We start from the raw sequence: 21,422 nt of genomic DNA on the forward strand, positions 1-21,422 counted from the left end.
AGCAGTTGCTATTTAACATCCTCCCGTGGTGGTGTCAGGGTGGAAGGTTCATTCATACCTGGGCCAGGAGATGGGCACATTTTGGACTCTCCCTGCTATCCCTGAGGCCGATGGCATCCCCTCGTCCCCTGCCACCCCTGTGTTGCCAAGTTCTCCTCTGGCTCCTTGCTAGATACATTTTCAACACTTCTTTCACTTCTGTCCTCAAGGCTGGGGGGTTTTGGCTGCTGGAAGTATTTTGCCGTCATTGTGAAACTAGTGTTTTTGAACCTCTGCATCACTCAAGGAGAATCCCAGCTGTTGGAGGCCAGCCCCAGACCTGCAGACAAGGGACACAGCAGGATGGGGCATGGGGGATCCCCAGCCATCGAGGCAGGCCAGCTGGCATGTCCCTGGTGCAAATGCTGTGATATCGAGAGCACTGGGGCTCTTCCAGCCATGCACTGTGTGGGTTCAGTCATTCCTCCCTTGCTGGGTGTGGGCAGGGGCCCCTTTCCTTGGCAGTGGAGCCTTGGTCCTGGGGCTGGTGCGACACCACCCGGCCTCTGGTGGCACCAGGAGCCGATGGCAGGGAACCCGTGCCCATCTCCCACGCTGCCATCCCCATCCTGAGCTGCAAAATGGCCTTGCAGAGAGGAAACGAAGCTGGCTGCAAAGCTTGTGTTCAAAACCAGACGTTCAAAGGCTCTTCTGCCCCCGGGGCAAATCCAACCGCAATTAAAAGGGAAGGAAGGCAGGGGAGTGCTCGGTGTGGCATGGAGATGCCTCCTTTGCCATAAATCACCTCTGCGGGCGGTTGGGCAGGCGGCAGCCCTGTTACACCTGCTCTCCCCGCTCCCACAGAACTGCGCCCGCCGGCATTGGGAACGGCAGCTCCCTTCCTGCTTCCCCACATCCTCGCCAAAAAGCAGGAGATCAGGTCAGGGATGCGCTCCTTGTCTCCTGCAGCAAGAAGCTTGGGGGAGAAAGTGCAGGAGAGGCAGAGATGCTGGAGAGATCCCAGTCCCTGTCCCCAGGGCACAGTCCACATCTGTGTGGCACCAAGCTGCGGCTTTATTGAAATCCCTCCCATTGAACGGTTGGTGAAAAAGAGATTTCATCAAAAACAGGATGGAGCACAGCCTGGGAAAACCTGGCCAGGGAACTTGGTCCCCATGGTGTCCCCGAGGGGTCGTGCTGGTTTGGCCACAGGGACCACGCTGAGCCCTTTGGGTGCTGGGTGGCCCCATGTCCCAAAGCCGCTTGGTCTTTGTCCTTGTCTGCAGCAGCAGGAAATCCTTCAGGAAATGTCTCTCTCCATCCTAACCGCATATTTATTTCCTTTTCTTTGCAAGAAATCTCTCTCTTTTGATAAAGCAGGGCTGGAGTGGAAGCGCTGGTCAGCGCCCAGAAGCAGAGGCCATTAATCAGCAGGAGCAGGGCGGGTGCATGCAATGCCTGCCCCAAAGCACGTTGCCTGCAACACCCTGCAAATGTCCCCTGGCCCTGCAAGAGGCAAATAATTATGGCAGGCAGTTGGGAGACCTGGAACAAGTCGGTGCAGCGTTTTACAAGGTGTTTCCCAACCAGCGGGACAGCACACGAGCCAGGAGGCGATGACTCACGGCAGCTGCGTGAGCTGCGAGGGTGGGCACGCTGCACCTTGGTGATGCTGGGGCGCCAGGCCCCCAGAGGTGGGCGCGTGGAAATGCTCATTCCCGGCTTATTGGAATGATGCATGGGGTTAGCAAACCTGCAGAATGTTTTTTTTTTTTTTTTTTTTTTTTTTTTTTTTTCCCTAGAACAGCAGGGATTGGGAAGGTTTCTTTTTTTTTTTTCCCTAGAACAGCAGGGATTGGGAAGGTTTCTTGACCCTAAAACATGCCAACAGCCATGTGTGCACGGGGGCCCCATAGATGCTGGTTTGAGTCCTGCAGAGGTTTGGGGGTATTGGGAGTGTTTAGTTAAAAAAAAAAAAAAAAAAAAGTGGCAGTGCATTTATTTCCCTTCTCCCCCCTGCAAATGGGAGGGCCATTTGGTTATAATTAGGTAATGAGTTAATTAGGATTAATTAGTTAATGTTTGCAAAGCACTTAGGAGATGAAAAGCACCAGTGTAGTGCGGCTTTGTGCATCTTCCTGCTCTTCTAGAGGGCTGCAGGACATTGCTCTGTGTGGGGGCATGCTCCCATTAACCCTTGGTGCCTGGAGCTTTGGGTACTGGGATGAAATCCCATCCCATGAGGATGAGAAGCCTCATCCCATGAAGAGGAAGAGGCCTCTGCCGAGCTTAGCTGGGCCAGGACTGCATCCTGGGGACGTCTTGGCTTTGTGGCGCTGGGGTCCTGGGAGAGCTGGAGGGCATTCGCTGGAGTGGGGAAGGAAAAGAAGCAGGTGTTAACAGCTGCTCTCTGTGCTCTGGCACCCGGTTAAAGCTGACAGAGCTAAAGGTGCAGGAGCCACCCCACCTGGGAAGGACAGATCCAACAGAATGGGTATGGACACGGTTGGGGGCTGCAGCAAGGACAAGGAAAGCCCGGAGCAAACGGAGACACTCCCAGCCCTACATGTCCACCCTGCTGAGGCCAAAACCTGCCCTGGCGCAGTGCTAGGAAGCAGGCATGTGTGCTGGGAGCTGCCTGTCCCGGCCTGCCATCCCCGCCTTCGCCCCCCGGCAGCACTGTTTGAACCAGCGGGGAAAATTCCAGCGGCTCGGGGGCCTCCCTTCCTGCCAGCGTCCTCTGGGCACGGCGTGTAGCACAGGGCAGCAGGAGGAACCGAATGCCCACGCACCCCCTGATGGGGTTTTCCAGCTCAGCCTGCCCCCTCTCCCTCCTCAGAGGTGACTTGGTCCCTGGTGTCCCCTGCCATGGCTCCTACCAGCTCCTGGCTCCTTCCAGCCCGTGGCTGCAGGGCACATGCGTGCCTGGTCCCCTGCCTCATCCTCCCCAGCTCCTGGCAGCATCTGTGTGACCTGAAAAAGCAAGGAATAGAGGCACGGCGGCAATGTGGGCTCCCTGACCCTCCAGCTGCAGTGGCAGAGCCTGCTGGGCACTCGCACAAGGGTTAACAGGAGGTAACGAAGCCAATTTAAAAATTAACCGGGATTAATTTCCCTGTTTGCCCAAACACACACACCCCGCCGTGCGGTTTCCCTTCATCCACTCTGGCTGCTGCAGGTATGGCTCACACCCCGCTCTTGCCCACAACAGGGCTCCAGGCAGGGTGTGCTTCCCTTCCTATAGCGCTAACGAAGGAGCACTAATGAGCTGCAGGGATGCACTGGGGGGACCTCGGGTGCTTCTCCACCTCCAACGAGTGACCCAACACTTAGCAGCTCCGCTCAGAGCTTGGGCACCCCTTGGCCACCTTATGTGTCCCATGGGATGTGGCTCTGCATCACCCAAATTTCCCAGTCCAACCCCAGGTGCTCCAGCCACGTGCTGGGGACACAAATTAAATGATGTGGGCTGGGACCCATGCGTCCAAGTGGCTCCACCATGGGACTGCCGTGCTCACCCCTTCCTCCATCTCCCACTGACTCAGTTTCCCCATCAGTACCTTAAGGGGGAACCTGCTCCAGAAAGGGAAGAGTTCCAGAGACTGTCCTCCATCTGTGTTTCCCCCCCCCCCCAAAAAAAAAAAAAAAAAAAAAAAAAGGAAAAAAAGGGTAAAAAAGGGTATTTTGATGTCAGCTGAGCAGGGTTTACTTAAACCATGGAAAAAAACAGATATTGGTTCCTAGAGGGACTCGGGGATGTGAAGGGACATTCCCAGCCCCCTGGCACAAAGGCAGGGCTGCGTGCCCGGGTAGCCTGGGTGCTTCTTCCCCGCCACGTGCCGCAGGCTGGGGCGAAGCGGGCGCGCGAGCTGGGCGCGATGCCGGCCGAGCCGCCCCTTCCCCGCTCCGACAGCGCTTTGATGATTTAATTTCAGCATTTCTTCAGTCCCCAGCGGGTCCTGGAGGGGAGACAAGACCTGAATTCCTAATGCAGAAAAACAAGCAGAAAAAACAAACCCCTGCGGTTGGCTTTTTTTTTTTTTTTTTTTTTTTTTTTTTTTTTTTTCCAGCCTTTCGGGCCGTCCTCCCGCACGGGCGAGGAACAAAGAGGGCGGTTATTCCCCCCGCCGGGGGGGGGACGCGGGGCAGGAGGGGCTGCGCTGGGGGGTTCGGGGGGACGCAGGGGGCTCGGCAGCCAAAGCAAAGCCTTGTTCGCTTTGGCTGCTGGCCAGCGGCGGGCCTGACTTTTGTGCTGCCTCTGAAATGTGCAGCTCAACCCCCAGGGCATCGCTCTCCCCCCCCCCCCCCCATCCGGCTCCTTCCTTCCTCCCCGAGCCCCCGCTGAGAGCCCCTCTGGTGTGAGGGGTTTGGGAGAGGGACCCCCTGGTACGCCCCCAGAGCGCGGACGGGGCTTTCCGCCATCCGTTCCCGATTATTTTGTGTCTCCACACGGCTTCTGGGGTCTCCCGGCGCTGGCCTGTCACCGCCGCAGCTCCCACAGTTTTTGGCCAAATTGATAAGATCTGGGGGAAAAAGGCGGCGTTTTCCCAACGATACATTTTTGGGGACATCAGCCCTGCCTTGCGTTCCAGTGGCTTCACAGCTGCCCTGGTGCTGCAGGGAGCAGCCCGGGGGGTGCAGAGGGGCCCGGCCCCCCCCCGGCACCCCACAGCCGGGGCTGAGCACCCCACGGGGCCCTGCCCCACGCTAGTGTCACCCCCAGTGTCCCCTCAGCCCTTGTCCCCTGGGGAATGGGGACAAAACAGGGACGAGAAGGGGGGGAGGTGGGTGGAGGGAGGGATGGACGGAGAGATGGAGGGATGGACAGAGGGACGGGTGGATGGGTGGGCGGATGGAGGGACGGACGGACAGATGGATGGAGGAGCAGAGGGGAGGATGGACAAATGACCGGACAACGGGGCTGAGGGACGGCAGGAGTGACCAGACGGACGGATGGACGGACAGACGGCTGGAGGGGGCTGGCCGGGAGGGGGCCCGCGGGAGGGGGGCGGCCGGGGGCCCGATGGCCAGGCCGCAGCGCCGGGCACCGGAGCGGCACCGACACCGGGGGGGAGGCACCGGGGGGGACCCGGGCACAGCCCCGAGCCCGCAGCGAAGCCGCCTCAGCGCCGCGGCCCCTTTAAGCACCTCCCCCTCCGACCCCCCCGCGGGCGGGAGGTGGTGCGGGCCGCTGGGCGGGGGACAATGGGGCGGGGGCGGCACCACTGTGGCTGCGGGGGGGGGAGGCAGGAAGTGCCGCGCGGCCCCGCCTGCTCCTCCTCCTCCTCCTCCTCCTCCTCGCCCACCCCCTGCCCGTCGCGGCGGGGAGCGCTGCGAGGTGGCCGCGGGCTCGCTGGCACCGGGGGCACCGGGCACCGGCACCGCCTGCGGCTGGGTGAGGGCAGCGGGCGCCGCCGGCTCGGAGTAGGCGGGGGGCGGCCTCGAACCCGGGACCTGCGGGTGGGGCGCGGAGCCGGGGCCGGGATTCGAACCCGGGTCCTTTCGGGGCGGCCTCGGCCCGGGGCTCCCCCACTGCGGCCCCGCGGGCAGCCCCGGCCCCGCCGACCCCCGGCTCCCCCGTGCCCGCCGCACCCCAAGCCCCCCTCCCCGGTTCTCCCTTTCGCAGCCCACCACTGGTTCCCCCCACTGCAGCCCCACTCGCAGCCCACCCCCCAGTTTCCCCCACCGCAGCCCCATTTGCAGCCCTCCTCCCCAGTTTCCCCCCCGCTGCAGCCCCCACGGGTGCTCTCAGCCCCGGGTCCCCCCCGGGCGGCGGCGCCCCCCGCCCGGCCATGGCTTGCAGCCTGAAGGACGAGCTGCTGTGCTCCATCTGCCTGAGCATCTACCAGGACCCGGTGAGCTTCGGCTGCGAGCACTACTTCTGCCGGCGGTGCATCACCGAGCACTGGGTGCGCCAGGAGCCCCAGGGCGCCCGCGACTGCCCCGAGTGCCGGCGCACCTTCGCCGAGCCCACCCTGGCGCCCAGCCTCAAGCTGGCCAACATCGTGGAACGCTACAGCGCCTTCCCTCTGGACGCCATCCTGGGGGCCCAGCGCAGCCCCTTCCCCTGCAAGGACCACGAGAAGGTCAAGCTCTTCTGCCTCACCGACCGCGCCGTCGTCTGCTTCTTCTGCGACGAGCCTGCCGTGCACGAGCAGCACCAGGTCACCAACGTGGACGATGCCTTCGAGGAACTGCAGGTGGGTGGGTGGGTGTCCGGCCCTGCCCGGCCAGGGGTCCGGGTGCTGTCCCTCTTGTCCCCCCTGCCCAGCTGCGCTGAGCTGCCCTGCCAACATCTGTCCGTCTGTCTGTCCCTGTGCCTCGGGGCAGTGTGTCCCTGTCTGCCTGCCCACGTGCACCTTAGCTGGAGCTCTCCTGTTCGCATGTGGGTCTGGGGAGCTGCTCCCCATAAAATTCCCCTTTCTGTCCATGCATTCAGCATGTCTCTACCCCGGTGCTGCTGTGCAGGTGCTGGCACCCAACGGGCACAGTCCTTCCTCCGTCCCCAAACCCACAGGGCTGCCGTTTCGAGGGAGCTTTGTGCCCGTGCCTGCGGGGAGGCAGCTGGGCGCTGACCTTCACAGGCACCGACTCATCCCCTCACCGCCGTCAGCGCCTGGTGATGCCCCGGTAAACATTTGTGGGGCCACCCTGTGGTCCCGAGGGGGCTGGGGGGTTCCCAGCACCTCTGGCAGCTGGCAGTGCTGGTGAAGCTCAGCCTGGGGCTGCAGGAGCCCGGGACCTGCAAGAAGCTTTGCTTTTCCCCCGAATCCCGTGGGTTGTCTTTGTCTTTTCTTAATGCTGCCAGGTCCCCCAGCTCACAGCCCCACCATGCATGGGTGCGGGCAGCCCCCCTCCCGCCCCCCCGGTTGCAGTGGGGAACTGGGCAGACTGGTCAGACTGGGCTGCAAGCTGGGTCTGAGTGCCTGCCTGTGTTGCAGCGGGAGCTGAAGGAGCAGCTCCAGGGCCTGCAGGAGAGCGAGCGAGGCCACACCGAGGCCCTGCACCTCCTCAAGCGGCAGCTGGCAGAGACCAAGGTAGGAGTGGGGATGCACTCAGTGTCCCCAGGGGTCCTGAGGCAGGACTCTGTTACCCCTCCAGCCCTTTATTGTGGGCGGAATCGCTCTGAATCTGTTCCCCTGCCCTGTCCCTGCTGCACACCGGGGCTTTGCAGCTGCTGGGGTGGTCGTACCCCCCAGCACAGCCCCGTGTCTCCGTGCTGTCCCCCTGCTCCTTGATTCCTTTGCTGGGTGGGCACAGGAGTGAGCCTCACCAGCCCAGTTCTGGGACTTCCAGCCACCCTACAGACACACCAAGACCCAAATCTTGCTGACTGTGCCCCATTTCCCTTCCCTGGCCATGCGTAGCCCTGTGGCAGGCTGGCCCCTGCGCCTTGTCGCTTATTTCCCCATTCCATTTAGCGCCTTCCTCTTTCTGCTTGCTTGGGCATTATTTGCGGAGGGGCCTGCTGTTCACACTGGGCTCCCTTCTCCCTCAGCTTCATGTCCACTCCCCGTTACCAGCTTTGGGGCAGAGGGTGGGTTATCTGGACTCCACCGCGTACCCCCTCAGGTGCTCAAAAACACACCTGGGGCATCCCCAGCAGTGTTTGCAGTGGGTCAGTGTTGGCCTGGACAGGCAGGGGGCTACAGACCCCACCACGCTGGGGCTTTCCGTGGGGCTGACGCCTACCCATACCCCCCAGTCATCGGCCAAGAGCCTGCGGGCGACCATTGGGGAGGCCTTCGAGCGGCTGCACCGGCTGCTGCGGGAGCGGCAGAAGGCGATGCTGGAAGAACTGGAGGCGGACACAGCACGGACACTGACCGACATCGAGCAGAAGATCCAGCGCTACAGCCAGCAGCTGCGCAAGGTGCAGGAGGGCAGCCAGATCCTGCAGGAGCGCCTGGCCGAGGCTGACAAGCATGCCTTCCTGGCCGGCGTCGCCTCCTTGTCCGAGAGGTGGGTGCGTGGGTGGCCGGGGTCCGGGGTGCCCAGCGTGGGACCTCGCCAACCAGCGCCTCTCCTGCAGGCTCAAGGGGAAGATCCACGAGACCAACCTCACCTACGAGGACTTTCCTACCTCCAAGTACATGGGCCCGCTGCAGTACACCATCTGGAAATCTCTCTTCCAGGACATCCACCCGGGTGAGGATGGAGTGGGGGGTTACCCAGTGAGGGTGAGGACGAGCCCACAGGGACATTCCTGTCCCCAGTGGGAGCTGGGGGGAGGTGTGTGGGGGAGGACAAGCGGCTTCTGCAGAGCTGCTTCGGCTGCCGAAAGGCACCTGCATGCCCCCAAGGTGGGTGCACAGCTGGGTGGGGGTACCAGGGGTGCTGACAGCCGCCCCTCCCTGCAGTGCCGGCGGCGCTGACGCTGGACCCCGGCACAGCTCACCAGCGCCTCATCCTCTCTGACGACTGCACCATCGTGGCTTACGGCAACCTGCACCCGCAGCCACTGCAGGACTCGCCACGGCGCTTTGATGTGGAGGTGTCGGTGCTGGGCGCAGAGGCTTTTGGCGGCGGTGTGCACTACTGGGAGGTGGTGGTGTCTGAGAAGACGCAGTGGATGATCGGGCTGGCGCACGAGGCCGTCACCCGCAAGGGCAGCATCCAGATCCAGCCCAGCCGGGGCTTTTACTGCATCGTCATGCACGATGGGAACCAGTACAGCGCCTGCACCGAGCCCTGGACCCGGCTCAACGTCAAAAGCAAGCTGGAGAAGGTGGGCGTCTTCCTGGACTATGACAAAGGGCTGCTCATCTTCTATAACGCCGACGACATGTCCTGGCTCTACACCTTCCGGGAGAAGTTCCCTGGCAAGCTATGTTCCTACTTCAGTCCCGGGCAGAGCCACGCCAACGGCAAGAACGTCCAGCCCCTGCGCATCAACACCGTCCGCATCTAGTGGGGTACGCGCCCTGCTGGGACACCTGAGGATGGGCACGAGCCTTGGGCAGTGGCCGTGGGACAGGGGACGCTGCCCTGCCCGCGGGGTGCAGCAGTGCTCACTCGGGTTGCCTGGGCAAGAGAAGGCTTGCACTGCCCTGCTGGGGCCGGATCCTGCCCGGCATCACCCACCCTCAAGCCCGAGCTGACTCTGGGCACCGGGCAGGATGCGGCCGGTGCCTCCCAGTCCTGTGCTTCCACACGCGGCTCTGCAGGTCCGTCCCTGCCCTAGCCGCTGCAATAAAAGGTGGATTTGGAGCAAAGGGGCTGGGTGGTGCAGCCCCTGTGCGGGGTGGGGGCACCCCCGGGGCGTGGGTGATGCTGTGCCGTAGTGCCCTGTGCCGTCCGTAATATGTCGTGTCCTCCTGTACCACGGTGTGCCATGGTGTGCACTGTGACATCCCGGGCTGTGCTTTGCTGTGACGTGTTGTGCCGTGCCATGCTGCACCCTGTGCTGTTGCTGCTGCATCGCGTGCCCTGTGCCAGTCGGTGCTGTGCTGTGCTGTGCCGTGCTGTGCGTACTGCACCGTGCTGTGCTGCACCGTGCCGTGCCATGCCATGTGTTGTGCACCGTGCCATGGCTCTGCGGTGTGTGCTGTGCTGTGCCGTGGTGTTGCTGGGCTGTGCCGTGCTGTGTGGCACGGCGCCGTGTGCCAGGCCGGGCCCTGCCCAGCCTCCTGGGACTGGCAGGTGCAGCCCTGGGGGCCGGGCTGGAGGCGACCGGGTTGGGGGGTTGGGGGGCACACAGTGCGTTAGGGGACAGGAGGAGCACAGCGGGGCTGTGGGGGGGCTGTGCCGGGCAGAGGGCGCGCTGTATGGCGGGTGGGATATAGGGCTGCTTGGTGTCTGTACGGGGGAGGTGTGGAGGGGGCGTGATATGTGGGGGACGTGGTACATGGGGGGGGGGAGGTATGGGGGTGTGGGGTCTGGGTGCGTGAGGGGTAGGGGGTGTGATGTGGAGGGACGCCATGTACAGGGGGTGCGATGTGAGGGGTGGGGGGTGTGATACGGGCTGTGGGGGGTGTGGTGTACGGGACATAATGCATAGAGGTGTGCTGTGGGGGCGTGATACTTGGGGGTGTGTTATGGGGGGGCACGCTGTACAGGGACGTTATGTTTCCGGGCTGTGATATACGGGGTGTGCTGTCCGGGGGCGCGATGCCGGGGCCGGGCCTGCCGGTGCCGTTCGTGGTGGCGGTGCCGTTACCGGCCGGGCCCGCCCCGCTCCCCGCCCGCCCGCCCGCCAGGCGGCGCTGTCGGGCCCGGCCCGCGAGGGCGCATGCGCGCTGGGGGAGGGGCGCGGGCCGTGCGGGCGCGCGCCGGGCGGGGCGGGGCGGGGCGCGGCCGCCATCTTGCCGCGGGCAGGGCCCGGCCGGCAGCGGGGCCGCGGGGGTCGGTGCGGGCCGGGGGGGGGCCGGGCCGCCCCCCGAGGCCCTGCCGCAGCCATGGAGCCGAGCGGCGGGCGGAAGGAGAGGCCGAAGCCCCGGGAGCCGGCGGCCCGCCTGGAGAAGGCGAAGCAGAAGTCGGCGCAGCAGGAGCTGAAGCAGCGGCAGCGGGCGGAGGTGGGCGGGGGGTGCCGGGGCCGGGGCCGGGGCCGGGTCCCGGGGGGCTCCTCCCGGTGCCCCCGCGCCAGGGCCGGGCCTCGCCTCACCGCCCGCCGCCTGTCCCCGCAGATCTACGCGCTGAACCGGGTGATGACGGAGCTGGAGCAGCAGCAGTTCGACTCCTTCTGCAAGCAGATGCAGGCCCCCAGCGAGTGAGGGGCGGCGCCCCCGGCCCGCCGGCACCCGCCCCTCGCCACCGCGTTATTTATTACTTCGCCTCGAAGAGCAACTTTTTTCCTTTTTTTCCTTTTTTTCTTAATAAAAGCAGTGGTGGTTCCGCACTTGTCTGGCTCCTGGTTGTGCTGAGCGGCGCTGTGGGCTCGGTGTGGGGAGGCCTCGCGGTGCTGGCAGGCTCGGTGGGAACGGCGCGGGGGCAGCGGCGGCCGAGCCCCCCCCGGGAGCACGGGGCCGGCCCGGGGCTGGGGGCAGCGGCCCCGAGCCAGAGCAGCTGCAGGCGGCGGCCGCCAGCTCCGGCCGGCCTAGGCCTCGTCCCGCGGGCCCCGCACCCGCCGTGTCCCTGCCAAGCCAAGCAGCGCCTGTTTACAGCGGCGCGGGGCCGCCGGGGTCCCCCAGGCGCTTGTCCCGCAGTCCTGACTGGGACGGGGTCGTTTCTGTCCAGGTCCCGCTCGCAGCTGCTCGCGCTGCAGGAGCCTCCCCAGGGGCCCGAGCCGCAGATTTGCTCTGGTTTCCTCTGCTGCTCGGCGCAAGGTTTGACCTTTGCTTCCTTCCTCCACCCACACGCCCTCCGCTTTCCAGCCGCGGGCAGGCTCACACGCGGCAGTTGTTCTCCAGCTTTTATTTCCAGAGAGTTCGGCCGGCAGGTTTCAAGTTCCATTTTTCCCTTCTACATTCCTCCCTCCCTCCCACACCTCATCAAGCGAGCGCAGAAAGGAAAAAAAGAACACGGCTGAGATATTATTTCCCTGTGGTGATGAGTAAAAAATAAATACCGGAACACTCCCTGTGTCTCAGGGCTGGGTTTTGGGGAGAACCGGGCCCAGCTTTGTTGCACTCTGGAGATTTGATCGGTGGCTTCCTCCCAGCCCAGCGCGAGGGGACAGCCGGGCCCCACTGCCCTCTCCAGGGTTGTTTCCTCACCGTGGTTGGGATCTTGGGTGTAAACATGCCACAATTACACGCTGGCAATAAATTACTGTGTACAGTGGGAACGTGTCAGCTGTGTGAGCATCACCTTGATTCACATCTCAGCTGCCGCCCCAGGGCTATGCACCGGGGACAGCCTAGGAACCGTCTGGGGAGGGGTTTTGGGTCAAATCCCCCAGAAAAGGGGGAAAGCGGCCTCCAGAGTGGAGTTGTTCTTCTGGCTGTGGCCGTGGATTCGCCCAGCACTGCAGGGACGAGGGCACGGGCAGGGCAGTTTGGAGCAGGCAGATCTCCTGAAACCGAGAGCTTCCCTCTGCGGGAGCTCAACTATTTTCTTTTCTAAGCAGGCTCTGCTGCAGCTGGGAAAACACTTGAAGGGGGTGAGTGGTGGCGTTTCCCTCTCCAGGGGCTGCAGCGTTGCGCCTGCCAGGCTGGGTTTGGCTTCCGCTGCTGCCGCTTTCCCCAGGAAGAGCTAAGGAAGGTGGGGAGACGAGACACCCCGGTGCTGGCACCCGAGAGCGGGGGAGAGGAGAGCTTTACTGCGTGTTCGGTGGAGCGTAAGGCCGGAGCAGTCCTCACCAGGGCGGCCGCCACTTTGCCCTTAGGCTTTGCAGCTCCAGATGGCAAAGGGGGAGAAGATGTAAGACGCCGACCAGGCGAGGTAGTAGATGGAAGTGACCGTCGTGGGCAAGAGCAGCACAGCCAGAATGCCTGTGAGGGAGAACCATCAGCACCCAGGGCAGAGCAGCACGTTTGTGCCTTGTGCGGCAGCGCTGGGTGGCAGAGCTCGACCGGCCTTATTGCCCGGATCGCTGCCAGACTTCCCTGTCCTTACCTCCAGCATAGATCACCTTCTTCCAGAGCTGAGACTCCAGCACCTTGTCATGGGGGTAGAAGCCCCGGTCGACCATGAAGAGGATCATGACGATGGCAGTGACACGCAGCAGCATGACGTTGCCGCCCGTCAGCAGGAAGATGCTCACCAGCAGCGAGGAGGCGTAGGGGCAGGGCAGCCCCCGGTAGGTGAAGGGGATCTCTGTGGGGTGCGACACACTCAGCCGGGTGCCAAACAGGGCGCAGCCACCCCGTGAAGTGCCACCACTCCCCAAAGCCCCCAGCTCACCGCTGGAGAAGAAGCAGAGGCGAGCGAAGACGGCCAGCACGTAGGCGATGGCCAGCAGCCCGTCCAGCACACCCTGCGTCTGCAGCAGCAGCGCTGTGGCCAGCCCAAAGGAGGTGAAGTCAGCGAAATCATCCATCTTGGCACCTGTGGGCAGTGAGTGGGCGGCTGCCGGGGCGGGGACAGCTCCTGGCAGCCCCCCTTTGCACGGCCCCGGTCCCGGGGTGGTCACTCACCCAGCGCTGAGCAGGCATTGAGCTGGCGGGCGACGGCTCCGTCGGCCAAATCAAGAAGAAAGCCCCCGAGGAGCAGCCAGCAGGAGTGCTGATAGTGCCTGGGGAAGTAGGGGGAAGGTGGTGAGTCCTGTGGCAGCACCGATTTAACTGGATTTACCCTTTTTTTTTTGGCTGCTCCCCACCTGTTCAGGCTGCAGAGGATGGAGGAGAGCCCCATGATCAGGTTCGCCATGGAGAGCGCGTTGGCAGCATTTTTCCGGACAGACTCCAGTGCCTGTGCCCGTCCCACCTGCTTGCTCAGGAACAGCTTCTTGGTGTACTGGAAGATACCTGCAAGCCACCGAGACGCCGGTCAAGGGCTCAGCCCCTCGGTGACAGGTTTCTGGCTGGGATTTATTTAAGCACCCGAGGTAGCAGGTCGGTGCTCGGAGCCGAAGCCCCGAAGCCCCCTTCCAGCGTTGGGAAGGGGCCAGCGGAGGTTTTGGGGTGCTCCCCCCCAGCAGGAGCCTTCGCGGTGCGCCTTCCCCCTCCTCCTCCTCCCGGCTCGGCGCGGGTCACAACCGAAGCACCGCTCCCCAAACCGTTTTTGCACAGCTTGTTTTTTTGCAAGCGCTGCAGGGGGAAGCCCCTGCCTCCGTCTGCCCGCAGGAGGCGAAAGAAAAAAGTGAAACGATAACAAAATAACAAAATAACAAAACAAAACAAAACCAAAACCAAGACCAAACCCAAGCTTAGAATAAAAGCCAACCCCAGTGTTAAGCTCTATTGATCTTATATACCTATAGGGCTACGCTTTAGAGAAAGTGTTAAGGGTCATGTCCTACTAGTGTGTTTTGCACCCTGCCTTTGCCGTGGTCCCAAAGCCAGGCAAGCTGGTGACATCCTTCATCTGAAAGAAAACAGCATGTCAGAGCACAACAAGAGCCACAACCGCTCGCCCCCCCGCCGCCGCAGCCCCCGCCATCCCGCGGGGCTGAGACTGAGCCAGCTCGTGGCGGCCAGGCACGACGAGCCCCCCGGCCACCGGGCGCTGCCACCTGCAGAAAGGAAGGAAATTTCCCGTTCTCCGAGCCGGGCCGCGAGCGGGGTGAGGTGCTGCACCGCCGACCTTTGGCCACCCCACCCTGGGCCGCACTGCCGGGGTTTCGGGCTGATCTGAGTGGGCGGGGATGGAAAAACACCCCAAAAAAAGCCGTTGAACGGTGCCCTGCAGGGGTAAATTTCACCGCCCCTCCTGCCCCATTCTTTTTTTCGTGCAAGAAACGGTGTTTTTGGGGGGACTGCAGTTGTGCATCGTGCCGTCCCCCCGTGCTGGGGCTGAGCCGGTGGGTGTGGGGTCTCTCAATTCTCTGGGGAAGGGAGCAGCCTTCATGGCGGCAAAAACAGGCAAAAAGCGGCGGTTTTGGTTCTGACCGAGGTGACAGCTTGTCCGAAGCAAAGCCCTCAGGTGGTGAATTCCTTTGCAAACCCCGTCCCGTCCCCGCACCGGGCAGGATCAGGCCCTGGGCAGGGTTAGTGGCACCGTCGCGCTCTGCCAGCATCACAATGCCCAGGCATCACCACGGCACCCAAACTTGTCCGTTTTTGGTGTTCCCAGCCCCAAAAGCAAAGGGATGGGGTGAGAGGGACGGCAGGGCAAGGGGGGAGCTGCCCCACATCCCGCCCAGCCCCGTGCTGCGGGCAGCGCTCTGCACAGCAATTTCTGTGAGGAAAAAGGGCGGATTTGGCTCTTTCCATGCGGCGTTACGGGGGCCTGCTCCAAACTGGGAGTTCTCAGCGACAAGAAGGAGGGTTTTCCAAAGGAGGCGCAGGCTCGCCTTCTTGTTTTATTCAAGCTGCCTCTTTCTGTAATTTTCTGCCCCGATTTGAAGGGCTGAGCGAGCTGTGCCGCTGGCTGCCGGCCCGGTTTGCCGCTGCCCGCCCAGCTGAGCGCGACACCGGCCCCGCAGGAGAGCGTGGAGCAGCTCTGTGCCAGCACCTTAAAGCTTTCTCTTATCCCCTTCCCCCCCAAACCACCCAGTGCCAGCGACCCCCGACCAGCCTCACTTGGCCGATGACCACCACGAATCCCTGTTTTGTGTTAAACCACCAAAACCAGTGATTTTTCAGGGGGAAGCCTTGTGCTGGGGGCAAGCGTTGTCGGGGCGTCGAGGCGGGACTTACCGGCCGGCGGTGACACCATCCACATGGCTGCAGCACCGGGGGCACCCCAGGGAGGGAAACTGAGGCAGGGGCGGCAGGGCCGGCGCTGGCCCCGTGTGGCAGCACCGCGTTATATAGGGATCGGCTTCGCCGGGAACCGGCTGAGTCACCGGGGGGGTGGGTCCGGCCAGAGGACACGGGGGTTTTCGGAGGCGGCTGGCACTGCCGGCGAGGGAGGAGCTGCCCAGGGGCCGAGCTGGCCACGTGCCAGTGCCAGGCTCAAAGTGTCCACGCCAGCCTCAAAGGAGCCGTGCCAGGCTCACAGCGCCCGTGCCAGGACCAAAGTTCCCAAGAGAGGCTTGCAGCGCGTGTGCCAGCTTTGCACCATCCCTGCCAGGCTTGCAGCACCCATGCCAACCTTGAAGCACCCTTGTTGGCCTTGAAGCACCCATGCCAGCCTTGAAGCACCCTTGTTGGCCTTGCAGCACCCATGCCAGCCTTGCAGCACCCATTGCAGCCTTGAAGCACCCATGCCAGCCTTGAAGCACCCTTGCTGGCCTTCAAGCAACCATGCCAGCCTTGAAACACTCACACTTGCCTTGAAGCACCCATGCCAGGCTCAGAGCTCCTGTTCCAAGCTTGCGGCACCCATGCCAGGCTCACAGCACCCTTGTCAGGCTCACAGCACCCATGCCAGGCTTGCACCACCCGCTCCGGGCTCAACCCCCACCAGCCCCACAGCACCAGCACCGTGGTGCAGCCCCTATCCCATGCCCCCTCTGCCACCCGGGCCTGGCACGTTGCCCCGCGTGGTGTCCCCCTGCCTCGGGGGGATCGGGGCACCATGGTGCCCACCCTTCTGGTAAGGAACCACCGGCTCAGCCTGCAGCCAGCGCCCATCCTGTCCCCACCGTCCCTGGCCTCCTGAGGGCGTCACCGGTTGTGCAAGGTTGTCACGAGCCGGGGCGGCCTCAGCTGCCGGAGCAAAGGGCCCGCGTGGGGACCAAAGGTCCCCCAGGCACACTGACAAGGGCCAATAAAACCATACAGCCCCGCGGCAGGACAGGGATGGGGATTTTCCACCCGACTCGGGGTGGCCCCATCCTCGTGGGGACACGGGGGTCCCCGCCGGGACGGGAGGGGGGAAGCAGGGGGCCCATGCGTGCCAGCCGCGGCGGGGCCGCCGTCAAAGGGCCCTTTGTTCCCGGTCACGCGCCGCGGCCGGCGGTTGCGAGGCGACGGCCGGGCCGGGAGGGCAGGAGGCGGCGAGCGAGAGCCGGGCCCAGGGCCTCCGTTGTGGCCGCACGCCAGGGACGGGGCACCCGGAGGGGCCCACCCCATGGCATCAGGGCACCTTGGGGTGCTTGTGCCCATAGTGCCTGGCTGTCTTTGAGAGCCTGTCTGTTCCCCCCCAGCTTCAGGGTGTTTCGGGGTGCCCATCACCGTGGCCTCAGGGTGCCATCAGGGAGGAGCCGATTCTCGTGGTGGCAGGACACCTCAGGGTGCTCATCCCCGTGTCACCTGGGTGTCTCTGGGTGCCCACCAGGGCACCTGGGGGGCCGGGGGATGACACATGGCATCAGGGCCCCTTAGGGGGGCCCGTCACTGGGACATCGGGATCCTGCTGTGTACCCATCCCCATGGCATCAGGGTGTCACTGGGTGCCCATTGCCACGGCATCAGGGCACCTTGGGGGCCCATCACTGTGCTGTCAGGGCACCTTGGGGAGTATGGGGACAGCTTCCCCATGGCACAAGGGAGGCCTCAGAAGGGCCCATCCCCATGGCCTCAGGGTGCCTTGGGGAGGAGGATGGAGCCCATCCTTGTGGCACCGGGGCACCTCATGGTGCTCATGGCGTCAGGGTGCCATGGGACAGAGGTCCTTGCCCTGTGGGTCTCACTGCATCTCGAGGGACCCATCAGCATAGCTTCAGGGCACCCCGGGGTGCTTGTCCCCATAGTGCCTGGGTATCCCCGGGCTCCCTCTGGGCCCATCCCCGTGGTGTTTGGGTGTCTCTGGGTGCTCATCCCCACGGCACTGCGGTGTCTCTGGGCGCACATCCCCGTGGCACCTGGGCACAGCCACGGGTGCAGCCGCGCTCCCCGCGTCCGCTCTGCCAGTGCCATCTGCTGGCAAAGGCGGCCGCTTGTGCCAGGCGCCGCACGTGCCAGGCTGCACACACACGCGTGTGCACACCCGCTCTCCCCCAGCACACGGGACACACACGGTGTCAGCTCTGCAGGTTTATTTGCCCTCTGCGATGCCGGGAGGTCGCTGCTGCCCATCTCAGCTGTTGTTCTTTATGGTCTGGAAGAGAGAAATGGCTGAGGGGGGTGCGACACACCGGTGCCCTGGTAACCCAGCACCTTGACATACCCACACTCCAATGTCCCAGCACCCTGATACCTGGGCCCCCAACACCCCAGCACCCTGGCACCGCAACATCCCAGCACCCTAGTGCCCTGGCACCCTGACACGTGGATACACTGCCCCCCCAGCACCCCAACACTACGGTACACCAGCACCATACATCCCAGCCCCATGGTACCCTGACACCCCGACACCCTGGCACCCAACATTATGGCATCCCAACAACGTGGTACCCAGACACCACAGCATCCCAGCACCCCATTACCCCAGAACCCCATTGTCCCAGCACCCCAGTGCCCACCTCAGCGATCCAGTCCTCAAAGGCAGAGACGCGAGTGAAGACAGTGGGCTTCTTCGGGGTGTCGCAGCCCAGTCCCGAGACAAAGCTGGTGATGCCGTGCACCTCCCAGTGCCCATCGTCAGCCTGGCAGTTCAGGGGGCCGCCCGAGTCGCCCTGGGGATGGGGTTGGGGTCAGTCTGGGGTTGGGGTGCCCTGGTTTCCCCAGCACGGAGCAGCCCAGAGCAGCACTCACATTGCAGCCAGCCTTCTCGGCTCCGCCAGCACAGATCATGGTAGTTCGGATGGCCAGGCTGCCCCACCAGTCGGGCTGCGTGCAGTGCTCATAGTCCACCACGGGCATCAGCGCCTCCTGCAGCCGGTCCGGCAGCGGGCCGCCAGCTGCCAATGGGGGGGGGGCTCAGGGACCCAGACAGACAGCCCTGTGCCTGGCATCCTGCCCGCCAGCCCCATCCGTCACACGTCCATCCAGCATCCATGCATCACCTGTCCATCATCTGTCTATCCATCATCCATCTATCCATTCTTCCATCCATCCCACCATCCCACCATCCATCCATCCAAGCATCCAAACATCTGTCCGTCATCCATCCATCATCCATCAATCCTTCCAACGAGCCCTCATCCCTCCCTCCCATGTCCTTCCCTCCATCCCATCCTTCCCCCCTTCCATCCCTCCATCCCTCCCTCCATTTCCCCATCCCTGTATCTCCACGCATCCCTTCCTTCCACCACCCATCCCTCCTTTCCTCCATCTCTCCATCCCGTATCCGCCCCCCCCCCCCCCTCCCCGGGGAGCAGCCGGGCGCTGTCCCCACGCCGCAGGGACGCACTGGACAGACGCCCCCAGCCGCTCAGGTAGCAGGGGTAGCCGTTGGGCAGGATGGTGCCGGCGGGCGGCAGCTGCCCCGTCTGCACTTGGTTGTTGAGCACCGCGTTGTGCCGCAGTTTCATCAGGGCGATGTCGTTGCTGCCACAGGAGGACACACACATGTCGTGGGGGCTCTGGGTGGGGACGGCATCCCCCCACGCCTCTGGGACCCTGCTCACCCGCAGGCCACGCATGAGCTTCTCCACTTGGGGTGCACGAAGATGTCAGAGGAGGCGACAGGGATGCGCTGCTCAGGGCCCTCGGCAGTGCTCATGTCGTACTCACCCAGCACCACCTCGTAGGTGAGCGTGGAGCTGCCCGTGGGGACACGGCCCTCAGGGGATGCCACGCTGTGTGGTACCGGGGGTGCCCCGGGGGATGGGGGCTGCAGCCCTCCTGCACCCATCCCCACAGCCTGCACTCCTGTGTGCCCACCCTGCACCCTCCTTGCACACATCACCCCCTTGCACAGCCCATCACCCCCCTGCCCGTCCCTGGTGCATCCTGGACCTCCTGCATGCACCCACCCTGCACCCCTCCTGCACCCCTTCCGTGCACCCACCCTGCACCTCGCACCCCCTGCACCCATCCTGCACCCTGCACCTCTTCTGTGCACCCATCCTCCCACCCTGCACCCCACATCCCCTCCATGTGCCCATCCCTGCACCCTGCATCATCCTTACCCCACCCAGCACCCCCCCTGCACCCTACACCCATTCCATGCACCCATCCTGCACCATGCAGCCCACCTGCACCCATCCTGCACCCCCTACCCCTCCTGTACACCCCCCTCCCCCCCATCCTGCGCCCCGCTCACGAGATGCAGTGCGCGGCCGTCATCACCCAGCCGGGTGCGATGAGGGTGCCCCCGCAGGTGTGGCGGAAGGTGCCGTCGCGCTCGTACTGCAGCGAGATCTGCAGCGGGGGACACGGGGTGGAAAGGGGCCACGTCACCCACTGGGTGTCCCCACCGCGTCCCCGTCCCCATCCCCGTGCCGCTCACCTGCCAGGGCCAGCTGTAGGGCACCGCATCCTCCCCGTTCACCACCCGCGACTGCGGTTCTTTTGGCAGCACCGCGGCCTGGCAGCCTGCACGACAGGGTGTCGGTCACCCCAGGGTGCCGGGACCCCCAAATTGGGGATGTTGGGGGAGGTTGGGGACAGCTTACCGCTAGCCACAAGCAGCAGGGGGACAAGGAGCGTCAGCATCATGATCCCAGCTCAGCAAGGGCCCACGGGTCGACCGCCAGCCTTAAATCTCCCCCCTTATCGGGGCACTCGCTACCCCAAGGACACCCCTGGGAAGGGGCAGCCGGCACCCAGCTGGGTGCTGCCAGGGGGCGCGGGGTGCCTCTGTGGGGTGGGGGCGTGCCGGGACCCCTCCCTGCGGTCACACTGTGGGGGGCACCCCACAGGCATGGCTGAGGGGGTCCCAGCGCCCTGTGTGGGGCACTCCGGGGTGCCAGCCCCCCTGGGAGCCACACAGGTGTGGGGGCCGGGGGTTAACCATTAACGCCTGGCCTTGGCTATAGGGGCCGGGGGGGGGGGGGCACGTGGCCACCAGCACCCATCCAGCCAGGCCTGCGTGGGTGTGACCGGGGGCTGTGTGTCCCCATATGGTCCCCCATGGACTCAGTGACATATATACCACGTACACCCCCTTGGCCCTGCAGCCCCCCTCCCATAGCAGCTCCGCATCCTGTAGCCCCATACCTCTCTTGCTCCTGGTGCCCCCAGCCCCCTTATAACCTCTATACCCCCCCAGGTCCCTTGTCCCCTCCAAAATCCCCATACCACCAGGTATCCACCATGGACCCTACAGTCCCTGTGCTCCCCAGGGCTCCTCTGCCCCCATAGCCCCTGTGCCCCTGGTGCCCCCAGCCCCTCAGTTACCCCCTGCGCTCCCCATAGCCCTGGTGTCCCCCCATAGCTCCCATAGACCCCCAACACCATTAGTGCCCCCAGACACCCTATATCTCTGTGCTCCTTATCGTCCATATACGCCATGATAAACCCCATACCCCCATGTACCTGGTGCCCCCCCCAGCCCCTGTGAACAGCTGTGTCCCCCAGAGTCCCTGTGTCCTCTACAGTCCCCATATCCTTTATGAACCTGGCACCCCATAGCTTCTATATGCCCTGTACCCCTATACTCCCTGTGGCCCCCATACCCTCATGTCCTGGTCCCCCTATAGCCCCAAAGCCCCCATGCTCCCCAAGCCCCCTCCCCCCAATATGCTCCATACTACCCAATGCCCCTGGTTCCCCCCATAACCCCTACAAACCCTTGTGTCCCCCATAGCCCCCACACCCAGATGAACCCCCATGTCCCCAGTATCCCTCATGCTTCTGAATCCCCCTGGTCCCCCCATAGTCCCTACAAATCCCTGTGCAGCGATAACCCCCATATCCCCTATATCCCCATACCCTCAGTATCCTCCACAGTTCCCAATGCCCCTGGTTCCTCCACAGCCCCATATAACCACATTTGCCCCCCTATAGTCCCTCTACTCCCCACACAGCTGGTGGCCCCCATTACCCCCATAGACATCCATGCCCCTGTCCCAGTCTGGGGCTGGCCCAGCGCCACCACCCTATGCTGGGGGCTGTGGGGTCCCCTGGTGGCACTGGGTGTCCCCATGGGCCCGCTCGTGTCACCTGGGTGTTGCTGTGGGCACATCACACAGCAGCAGCCCCATGCGCACGTGTCCCTGTGTGTGTGTGTGTCTGGGTGTCCCCACAGCC

The 21,422-nt window shown here is 63.9% G+C and overlaps 4 protein-coding genes across 4 annotated transcripts; 2 read left to right on the forward strand and 2 right to left on the reverse strand.

The window, feature by feature from the left end:
- Positions 1-5,771: 5,771 nt before the first annotated feature.
- TRIM62 (tripartite motif containing 62) lies at positions 5,772-8,890 on the forward strand (the record flags this gene model as incomplete). Its single annotated transcript, XM_084299987.1, has 5 exons — positions 5,772-6,179; positions 6,921-7,016; positions 7,685-7,941; positions 8,012-8,127; positions 8,340-8,890. The coding sequence occupies 5 exons, from the start codon at positions 5,772-5,774 to the stop codon at positions 8,888-8,890; spliced, it is 1,428 nt and encodes a 475-aa protein (XP_084156113.1).
- A 1,375-nt stretch (positions 8,891-10,265) lies between these two features.
- On the forward strand, positions 10,266-10,816 carry SVBP (small vasohibin binding protein). Its single transcript, XM_084300391.1, has 2 exons — positions 10,266-10,493; positions 10,605-10,816. Exons 1-2 carry the CDS (start codon positions 10,377-10,379, stop codon positions 10,689-10,691), a joined length of 204 nt encoding a protein of 67 aa, XP_084156517.1. The 5' UTR covers positions 10,266-10,376; the 3' UTR covers positions 10,692-10,816.
- Positions 10,817-11,422: 606 nt separating this feature from the next.
- On the reverse strand, positions 11,423-15,290 carry TMEM269 (transmembrane protein 269). Its single transcript, XM_084300197.1, has 6 exons — positions 15,159-15,290; positions 13,178-13,325; positions 12,996-13,093; positions 12,763-12,906; positions 12,475-12,675; positions 11,423-12,350 (listed from the first exon to the last, which is right to left on the reverse strand). Exons 1-6 carry the CDS (start codon positions 15,181-15,183, stop codon positions 12,241-12,243), a joined length of 726 nt encoding a protein of 241 aa, XP_084156323.1. The 5' UTR covers positions 15,184-15,290; the 3' UTR covers positions 11,423-12,240.
- A 2,134-nt stretch (positions 15,291-17,424) lies between these two features.
- Positions 17,425-19,886, reverse strand: CELA3B (chymotrypsin like elastase 3B; the record flags this gene model as incomplete). The annotated part of the gene is made up of 8 exons (XM_084300209.1): positions 17,425-17,445; positions 17,810-17,962; positions 18,042-18,187; positions 18,640-18,776; positions 18,857-18,991; positions 19,495-19,592; positions 19,681-19,766; positions 19,847-19,886. The coding sequence occupies 8 exons, from the start codon at positions 19,884-19,886 to the stop codon at positions 17,425-17,427; spliced, it is 816 nt and encodes a 271-aa protein (XP_084156335.1).
- Positions 19,887-21,422: the final 1,536 nt, after the last annotated feature.

This window comes from Netta rufina (assembly GCF_964035555.1).
Source record: "Netta rufina genome assembly, chromosome: 22".
Taxonomy (NCBI): domain Eukaryota; kingdom Metazoa; phylum Chordata; class Aves; order Anseriformes; family Anatidae; genus Netta; species Netta rufina.

Coding starts and splice junctions, on each gene's coding strand:
- TMEM269 (XM_084300197.1), bottom strand. CDS start 15,183: ATGTGGATGGTGTCACCGCCGGCCG. Junction 12,907..12,995: donor CAATGCCTGCTCAGCGCTGG/GTGAGTGACCAC, acceptor CACTGCCCACAG/GTGCCAAGATGGATGATTTC. Junction 12,351..12,474: donor GAAGGTGATCTATGCTGGAG/GTAAGGACAGGG, acceptor TCTCCCTCACAG/GCATTCTGGCTGTGCTGCTC.
- SVBP (XM_084300391.1), top strand. CDS start 10,377: ATGGAGCCGAGCGGCGGGCGGAAGGAGAGGCCGAAGCCCCGGGAGCCG. Junction 10,494..10,604: donor AGCAGCGGCAGCGGGCGGAG/GTGGGCGGGGGG, acceptor CTGTCCCCGCAG/ATCTACGCGCTGAACCGGGT.